Source organism: Branchiostoma lanceolatum (assembly GCF_035083965.1).
Source record: "Branchiostoma lanceolatum isolate klBraLanc5 chromosome 18 unlocalized genomic scaffold, klBraLanc5.hap2 SUPER_18_unloc_1, whole genome shotgun sequence".
In the NCBI taxonomy this organism is placed as follows: Eukaryota; Metazoa; Chordata; class Leptocardii; order Amphioxiformes; family Branchiostomatidae; genus Branchiostoma; species Branchiostoma lanceolatum.
In genome coordinates, this window is record NW_027100643.1 from 256,768 (window position 1) to 266,591 (window position 9,824).

The 9,824-nt window shown below is 41.7% G+C and overlaps 1 protein-coding gene across 2 annotated transcripts; it reads right to left on the minus strand.

Annotated features, from left to right (window-relative positions):
* Window positions 1–1,971: 1,971 nt before the first annotated feature.
* On the minus strand, window positions 1,972–8,828 carry LOC136426130 (uncharacterized). Of its 2 annotated transcripts, XM_066415021.1 has the most exons (9): window positions 8,708–8,828; window positions 7,278–7,419; window positions 6,218–6,336; window positions 5,000–5,566; window positions 4,613–4,742; window positions 4,004–4,208; window positions 3,736–3,815; window positions 2,561–2,677; window positions 1,972–2,191 (listed from the first exon to the last, which is right to left on the minus strand). In XM_066415021.1, the coding sequence occupies exons 1-9, from the start codon at window positions 8,822–8,824 to the stop codon at window positions 1,986–1,988; spliced, it is 1,683 nt and encodes a 560-aa protein (XP_066271118.1). In that variant the 5' UTR covers window positions 8,825–8,828; the 3' UTR covers window positions 1,972–1,985. The 2 variants fall into 2 exon arrangements, with proteins under 2 accessions (XP_066271118.1, XP_066271119.1); XM_066415022.1 differs by lacking the exons at window positions 7,278–7,419; window positions 8,708–8,828 and adding an exon at window positions 7,004–7,042.
* Window positions 8,829–9,824: the final 996 nt, after the last annotated feature.

Genomic DNA, 9,824 nt, shown 5'->3' on the forward strand with positions numbered 1-9,824 from the left:
CACCTATCAACTTGGTTGTATTGTCCTATATTCAGTGTTTTTCAACTTTAAGCTTGATCTGTATGAAGGAACTGCTGCTAATAATCTTTATTCAACAGAATATCCATTCCTTGTGCCTTCCCTGTCTTAATGTCGTTTCCTTGTTTGGACATATTGCTTTTCTGGACGAGTACTTTTGTCATCAAAAATGGACCAATTGGCATCAAGATTAGCCTCCTTCGCAGACTTCCAGGAAGGTTGGCCATAATTATCGGGGGTGGGGGGTGCTAGCTTATTCGCATGGGGTCTAGCCGCGCGGAAGCCACCTCCCCCAGTATTAGAGAACGTGGCCGATGATAAAAATTGCGAATCAGCGCTCCCCTAAAAGATAAATGCCGGTACTCCTAAAAGTCTGCGAATGAGGCTAAAGACAATCTTCTCACCTTTCCCGCCATTCTCCCACCTTCATCCGGAAATATGACGTGTTGTTTGTGGCTTATTGATTTTTTGCTGTTGCCCTGTGTGTGTGCGTGTCTGTACGTCAGTCTTTGTTTTTACATAATTTTGCCAAATGCAGCAAATGTTGTTAGAATAAGATTTACAATACGCGGCTTTGTAATGAACCCACGAAAATCCGATATCGTAGACAAAAGCATTAAGTTTCAGATGTGTTCATTAACATAATTTCATAAAGGTTACCCGCAGGATCTAAAATGGATGCGTCTCAAAACAACACTGGCAATGCAGAGGTGAGCCATGTTTGCTTCCATCCACTCTTCTGAAATGCAAGAAGGGGGTGAAGTCTGCCGTCTCTGAGTGTCTCGTTTGTTATTCCACTTTACCTAATTATCCATAAATCGTTTATCTTCTCTTTTAAAAACCTTCAACATAATTCTCCAACATGCTCGAACATTACATTGACAAAGTTTGTTTTCGAGTCGTCGACCTCTGATATAAAAATCACTATTAATATCAAAAGACCTTCTGCTGATTTCAAAGCCCTCCTTCGTTCGTTCGTAAACAGGAGATGAAAGCTGCCCAAACATGTCCGGACATGCCACAGATTGCTTAGCGTCGCAATTACAACAGGTTATCAGGAGTCAATCATTCCCGCATGAATAGAAAACATCAGCAACCATTTTGTAATTTTCACCAAGCTGTATTAGTCTAGCTAAGCTATTATATAAAGACTGATGAATATCAACTTTTTCAGCATGGCAAAAGTGGGATACTGGATTCGAGTTCTAATATTGTGCATGTTGGAAATACACAAATATTGGTGTTTCTACATGTTTGTTTATTTGTTCATTGAAATTCAATACAAAACATAAGGGCTATAAAAGCATATGCTTCTTATTGGCATTGCTTTGTACTATTTGTCTGTAGATAAGTTAAAAATCATGATTATTCAACTTTTTCAGCATGGCAACAAGGAAGGCTGGAAAGTATTGATGTTGTGTTTGTTGGAATTACAAAGTGCACCCGTTCGTACTTTCTTGTTTTATTTATTTATTTGTCCATTGAAAACGAAACTTGCCACAAATGCATGGGGTATATAAGTACATGTACGTGCCTCTACGGGCCATTCGTTTTGTATTCGGTTTTTAGCTTCGTGGTTAACAAGAAGTGTTAGAATTAGATCTGTTTGCATCTTTTGTGTTTAAATGTCGGTGCAATAACGTTGTCTCTATCCAATATAATTGATATAATTTTACAGTATTTGTTGTTCTTGTATTGTTGTTACCAGAATGTAATGAGCACTATCATTTCTTGGTAATCGTAGATCACACCACTCACTTTAAACCACCATCTATAAAATTCTCATGTTCGAAGTTTACTTTTACAAACTTTGCTTTTCGAGTCGTCGACCTCTGATATAACAATCACTATTAATATCAAAAGACCTTCTGCTGACTTCAAAGCCCTCCTTCGTTCGTTCGTAAACAGGAGATGAAAGCTGCCCAAACATGTCCGGACATGCCACAGATTATCCGCGTCACTTACTTCTAGTTGCTAATGTATGGAAGAAATGAGAGGTTATGCAAATGACGAAGGTTGGTGGGGTTGGAGACTGTGACTTTTTGTGTTTCCAAGGCAACCGTTGCTATGACATCAGCGTTGGGTGGATCCACCAGACGGAGCACGTGGTATAGAACGCCATTCTGCTGGTCCAGGGTGATGACGTCACCACCGTAGTAAGATTGGTACCGGTCTGAATGGGGAAAAAAACGACACTTAAATGATTTTGGCAACACCTCAGCGGCGGAGCCTACATTGCTAATACGAACACATTGGCCAGTTTGCTGCTAATCTAATAGGGGACAGATTTTGAGATAGCTTTGACTATGACCATGACTTACGGGAAGAGATCTTCATCCATGGTTGTACGACTCTACTCTACTCTACTCTACTCTACTCTACTCTACTCTACTCTACTCTACTCTACTCTACTCTACTCTACTCTACTCTACTCTACTCTACTCTACTCTACTCTACTCTAATCTAATCTAATATAGAATGGCTTGAGCAGGTCTGTGCATTACGGAATAGGGACATGCAGGCCACTATGTAGCGTACGTACCAGGCACAGCAATGACCCAGAGCGGCTTGATGAGGCCCAGTTTGGGGTCCACAGTCACCAGAGTGTACGTCACCTGCCGGTCCAAGAACAGCCCGGGAGATATGGCAACGAGCTGGCCTGCAAGGGAACAAGCCAGGGAATACTTTAATTCACTTCATCTTCACGGTAGCAAAATTTCACGGTGAAAGGAAAATGGACATTTTCACTTAACTTTAACTTCACGGTGGCGACACGTGATTTACAGAACTAATGTGTGAAGGAATCATAAATGATGATAACAGGTTTTTCACGGTAAGAAAACAGTGAACATAAAGTTACAGTGAAAGAAACATGAATTACAGTATTAGGTATACTTAAGGAATATGAGTCCTTTTGGCTTTTTTTTTCTGGGAGGGGATTTCGGACTTACGTTTAAACTATGTATTTGTTCAAATGCTATTCACAGTTGTACACGTGTTTTGAATGTCTTGTCAAATAGTCTATTTTCTACAAGGTACGAGTGGCGGTGAGAATATAAGTTGTGTACAACTTGAGTCCGCCGTCACTTTGTCTTCGTCCATTAATTTGTATTCTTTGATGTTTCTTTGAATAAGAAAATAACAACAAAAACAAAAACAGGGAACAAATGAATGATATCTCATAGCGGAGGACTATACAATGTAGCTATCAGTCTGGCACCTTCACAAACCACCGGGAATATTTCGACGAAGCTCATCCTGTTCAAGATGAAACGATGGACCGATCCCCTAGCAACACTAAAGCAACTAACGCTACTCGGTTAAATTTTACAATTTATACAATATATATAATCATAACAAATTGACTATCACATGACTAACCCACTCTCTTATGGCCAAATCAGTGATTTTGAATGAGATCTAATATTTGTCAATGGACCGTTCCAGTCGAACATTCGAACTTGGTCATTTGACCAATGAGAATCTCCAATTAGGACACTGCGATCGACATCCGCAATTTTCTTGGTCAAAAATCGGCCTTTGCTCTGAAAGGGGATCAGAGCCAAAAAGAGCTAAACTGAAGTGAGTCGGCGTCATTGAAAGCCTAGCATCGACGGCCATCTTTGCCCAACTCGCGCTGTTATTGACCGAGATGTTCGGAATAGAACAGGGGGCTGGGCTTATGGTTTTTGGTTGGAACGGTCCATTATTGCATACCTGTCTTCTTGTAGTAGTGGATAGAGGAGATGGTGTAGTTATCCACGTCAAGCTGGGCGTACGACATCTTTGCCGGCTTCCTATAAACAGAACAAATGGACAAAGGGCAGGGTTGTACAAAAACATATATGATGTAAAATGGGGGTTTCCATTTTGTCAGCTTTTCTTCGTGTGTACCAGAAACGCATAAAAACACGTCAAAAACAAGCCGGGGCCTACTCTCTGCTTTGAGAATACCTAGTGATAAAGTAACATAGACCCCTCTCACATATTGAGATCAAAGGTGTAAATCCTGGCGTCCAGCGTGTCAGGTGCGTTCTCATTTCCCATCAGAACGTAGAAGATGTTTTTCTGTGTGTCTGCGGTGGCCCAGAGGTAGTTTATGTACAGGTCCTCGGTCTTGCTCGGGTCCGAGAACAGCTCCTGATACGAGCCGTCCTGGTTCAACAGACCGACTCTGAACGTGAAGGTACCTAAGATATCAATGGAGACAATTTTTATCAATCAATCTTTTGGCAAGCAAATGTATTATGTAATGTAGAAACTTGTGAATATACAAACTCTGAAGGTAAAGGTACCTAAAATCGAAAGGAAACCATTTTTTCGATGAAAATATACAGACAACTAGCAGGGTAACAATTAACTGTTACAAGCAAACATATTATGAAATGTATACTGAATATACAAAACTTTTAGGTAAGGGTAAAGGTACCTATGATGGAAAATGAAGGAGAGAAATTTTGCACAACTCTGGTGAATGGTGAGTACAAAATACAGAGGAATATACAGTGGTACATAAAGTGATCTAAGATATTTACAGGACATAATCGCACAATTTTAGAAATCTTAGTCAGACAATGTACAGTGTCTGTAGTACCTGGTTTATCTCGCACCATGTCCATGTTAAATGTCAGCATGGAGCCTTGGCCGTTCGTTGTCATGGCGACGATGGGCGACATCAGTGCTTTGGGGTCCACTGCCTTCTCCATAGCGTCCCCTGTTGGTGCCTGGAATGATAGGACGTTTGCAGTCACGTGACGATGGCGTGAGATGACGTAAATTATGTCCGCCATCTTGGATCTAGCTAACCCATCCTATTTGTATCTATAACTTGTAAATTGTGACCTCAAGTGCAAAAGAACCTCTAACTGTCAGGAAAATGGCCAACTTCCATTTTTACGGACTGACCATGAAGAAATTGATATGTCGGAGACTTATAAAGGAATACAGATCCAATGGCGTTTTTAAAAGCACAGTGACTTACCTCGATAATCAGAAGCGTGTCGGCCGTCGCATCTAAACTGCTGTCATTCCCGTGTTTCATCGTAAACATCAACTTACTCTCCTCGCTATACCCCAACATCTGGTCCATTATGAAGCGGTTGCCCTGTTCCTGACGTTGCCCCTTGACGTCCCGCCTGTTGCCGATGCCTCTTCCGAACGGTGTCGTCCCCCTACCCGCGTGGCTGTTCCTCCTGGTCCCCATAATCTCCGGGCGGTAGCCGGACCCGACGCCGAAGTCGAACGTCTTGACGGAGTAGACCGCCCCAGTAACGGTGTCCACAGACACAAACTCACACTGCAACGGGTCTAGTTCTGAGTAGGAGAAGCCGTAAAGCCTCGTGCTACCTGGCATGGTGGTGGGGTTGGGGGCGGGTTTGGGAACGGTAGGAGCTTTTACGGGGAGAGGGTTGAGTTCTTTAGAGGGGGTATGGTCGGTTAAGTTCTTGATGGCGATGTCGGAGCACTGGTAGAAGATCTGTTCGCCGGGTTTGTGAGAGTTGTACCTGAATCTCAGCACGCAATGGGAGCAGTGTACGTTTGGCATCACCTAGAAGGGAGACAGAAAAAAACTAAAACAAAATGTACTCTTACATCTATTATTCAAAGTAAGCAAGCCATCTAACAGTTCAAACTGCGCACAGTATGTGCTGTCATTATGCATCGTGGTCTAAGGTCAAATTTCAAAACTCAAGGTCCATAACTTGTAAATAGTTTGAAAAAAAAGTACATACATCTGAAAGTATGCCATTTCACTGTTCATTGAAATGCGTTTGCACAGTCCCATTGCATTTTGCACCAATCGCCTAGACCATAAGGCCAAAGGCCCCGAATTTGTATCCGATTCTTTGCTTAGATGTGCTTGCAACGTTTCAACGTGGATGTTTGTTTACTTCTGAGTACGGTGTGTGAAAATGCCATCATTCGAATTCAGTGCTGAAGTGCCTTCCATTCAGCTGCAATACATTTCTGTCCATTTTGTTTCGTCATTTCTTTATTTTGCGTGTGAGAAAAGCAGTTGCGAGTAAACGCAGACATTCTACATTATAATGGGAAATGTAAAATAAGTTTCCTAAGTATTTATAGCGGCGCGCTCCTCTTTTTTATTTTTTTGTTTGCTAACTCATCTTGTGATAGAAGATTCTTGGACCAAATTTGTTTACTTTCCGTTCTATCAATCCCTTCATTGTTTCGCCCTTACCACAGGGATGGAGTAGTTGCGCTGGTTGTCCTGCGCATGCTCATTCAGGTCGCCGATGACGGCCAACAGGTGGAAGGTCTTCATATCCGTGACGTCAGACCAGGCCACGTCCATGTATCCTGGAGGGGGGGTATTCTTTGATTGATGGCAACATTACCTAAGTAACAGGACAATTTACTCTACTAATATCTGTTTTACCTTTGAATTGAATTTATCCTTATTAGTTTGTCTGTCTGTTTGTAAACAGGACAACTCGAAATTTCATGATTATCTTCATAACATATGAAAGTTCAAATTTCTGGGTCAGGACTCTTAACCATGGCAGGATTATTCTTCCCACTGAGGCGGCGACCTCTGAACGACCAAATACTCATTTGCAGTTTTTGTAGTTCAAACGAATCTAATGATAAAACATGCTTATAAATTTCAGGATTATCTTCATAACATATGAAAAGTGTATTTTATAAGTTTTGAAACTTTTTACCAAAGCAATCCAATTTTTGTCACTCAACGCTTCCCATCAAGTGGAAAAGGGGTATAACATCTGCTAACATAATTCACCAGGGTACATAATTCCGCCACCCTGAAAAGATACCTCCAAAACAGATCTCCAATCAAACGTCCCCCAGTATATGGCACTCCTATATAACTTAACTGTGTATACTTGAAGGTGTGCTTCACTAGAGATCTCTCAAACCCACTGTTTTTTTTTAAAGTGACGGATTTATGTAACCCGGCGGGTTAATGTTAATGGAGGTTGTAAGAAGAAGTTGAAAAGTCGCAGACCTGGATAGCCGACCGTGTAGTAGTATGCAAAGTATCATGATGATATGGTGGGGAGTATACTGTCATGAGCCATCTCGTAGTTCCAAGTGCGCATTTGCAGTCATGATGCAATATGTTCTAAGGTCCCCAATTTGTAAATAATTCTTTGCTTAGACGTATTCACCACGTTTCAACGTAAATTTTTACTTCTCAGTACCCGGTCTGAAAAAAAGCCATCATTCACATGCAGTGCTGAAGTGCTGAGGTTATAAGAAGGGGTTGAAAAGGGTCAGACCTGGATAGCCGACCGTGTAGTGGTTGTAGTTCTGCTGCCAGAGCAGTGTGACCGCCGTGCTGCTCAGGTAGGTCCGGGCGGGAGGGCTCGCCGCCTCACCGCCGCATGGGGGGCCGTGCCGGAAACACGTGTGGCTGCCGGACTAACAAACAAACAAACAAACAAACAAACAAACAAATAAACAAACAAATCTTTTTTATTTATTTATTTTCACAACAAGAAAATACATAATACGATAGATAATAGATAAAAACAGGTGCAGGAGGATGGAAAAAGGCGTATATAGCTCATGCTAGGTCCTCCTCCTATACGCTATACTAATAAAAATAATCATAATCGATAAATGATATAGCAAGGCAATATATAGAATATGATAACGATATAGAATAACGACAAGATATCGACAAAAAATGATAAAAACAGAAAAATATATATGACAATAACTGGATGAATAAGCAAACAAATGGACGAATAAACACCCGAAAAAACAACAACAGAAAAATGGGTTGATCACTCAATTAGGACACTGATTCTTAGATTGTTTTCGTCGTTATTGTCCTGAATGATTGGCCAGGGGAGTCAGTCCGCGGGCAAATGCTGCCCTATGGTCGGGCCAAACTTCTTCTCACCTTCTCACCCTGCCGTCTTTAGGCTATGAACGCTCTCCATACTGTTATATCATCAGTCATTTTCTTCACTGCTTGGAAGTTAACTTGGTTCTACTCTTCTGGTAATCTCAAACTCCCCTGGCAAATCTATTGTCCCTTTACTTTAGCCAGCGTAGTTAGTCTGCTACGTCTCTACCAGACTAACCGCGCCGGCTATAGGGAGAACATTTGCCGGGGGACTTTGGCCATGGAAGGTTTCATTCGCAGCCGACTCCCTTCATACAATTAACTCTATTTGGCCAATTTGTACTAGTTTCCCAGCGACCCGCGGAGGCTGGTAGAGCCTAGTAGAGACTACTTATTACTAGCCAGGACAATGACCCTGTCACATGCGCAGCGGTCAGTGACCTTCTCTACGTTTCAACGTCTCACTACTGCTACAAATGATGCACTTGTTTCTGCTCAAATTGCCTCTACAAAGAAGGGCATCATCGTCATTGAAGAGAGACGCAGAATATGCCACAAAATACCCACAAATTGCACAAAACAAGCTCGCATGATACACCCGCTTGTAACATCTACTAACATAATTCTACCAGGGTACATAATTCCGCCACCCTAAAAATATACGTCCAAACAAATCTCTAACCCAACGTCCTCCATTATTATGCACTCCTGTCTATCTAAACTGTGCATACATGGGGGTACTGCATTAGAGATCTCTCAAACCCACTGTTTTTCAAAGTGGCGGATTTATTAAACCTGGCGGATTAATGATAATGGAGTTATATTAACCGTTACATGTAACGTTACGTTACGTACTTTTGAGATGTCGAAGTCTCCCCGCTGCCGAGGCTCGATAACGCACAGGTGGCCACTTCCGGCACTCAAAACTAGCAGAAATACAGCCAGACAAAGTACCGTTGCTGGTTGATCCATCCTGTCGTAGTCTTAAGAAAGAACATGCAACTCTAACAGAAGCTTGCCGCGTTGTTTTGTACCGTCTGAGTCAAGGTGGGAGTGTCACATGGGCGTCACGCGCGCTTATTGTGATTTATCATGTGTTGAAGACTGTGCCAAAGGTCGCTTTAATCATTAACCATAAGCTTCAAGCAGATGTTTGGTTTGGTTTTTTTCCCAATGCATTGGTGAGGCAATTGTGATTATTTTTCAATTCATATTATGACATTTTAGAGACACACTTTGTCTATGTCTGACTTCGATTATTTTTCAGGAGTTCCTTCCTATATCAAACGTTTTGTGGTGCAAGGAGTTCATTGTAGAAAAATAAGATAAACATTTGAGAAACCTAAGCTGTGCATTTACTTGAAACCTAGAAGAAAATGAGCGAAAAGACCGTAAAAACAAAGGAAGTGCTATTTATTTTGTCTTTTATCGATCCCAGTACCTCTCGCATGCTAAGTGAGCGCTCTACCATCTTAGCTAATCCCCCGCGGTTGAAAATGGAACGGTCCAAAGTCGCCCGGTTCGTGCGCAGGACTGTTGTCCTCTCGTTCCCAGGGCTTTTAACGTATAATTCCCTTGGAAACAATTAGACACGATTATTTCATGAATTATGTCTTTAAAAGGAATTGCTGCTTATAGAAATTTCATTAATTTGTAATAGAAACAGCAAATGCGATGGCGTAACATCGAAAGACTAAGGAAACGAGCGTTTGTTTACATAACGTCTCCATGGTAACAAAGATGGCTGCCGCACTGTGAAGTTTGCGAGACACTTGCACCACGAAAATGCCAGGTTTGTCGTCTTTTCCTAAACTCAAGTTGCTGATTTGCTACATTTATTAATAAATAAGATGTGTATGGAGACTTTGAAGTCCATACATAAGACCTAGACGCGTGTTATATGCGTAATAGAAGCACTATTTCGACATTGTTTACGGAAAAACTCATCTCCCCGGCCCCCATACCACCCCGA

Excerpts from the sequence above, each read along its gene's own strand:
- LOC136426130 (XM_066415021.1), bottom strand. The coding sequence starts at position 8,824 with ATGGATCAACCAGCAACGGTACTTTGTCTGGCTGTATTTCTGCTAGTT. Across the intron at positions 2,678-3,735 it reads CCACTACTACAAGAAGACAG|GCCAGCTCGTTGCCATATCT; the intron begins GTATGCAATAAT and ends GTTCCCTTGCAG. Across the intron at positions 2,192-2,560 it reads CTGGGTCATTGCTGTGCCTG|ACCGGTACCAATCTTACTAC; the intron begins GTACGTACGCTA and ends TTCCCCATTCAG.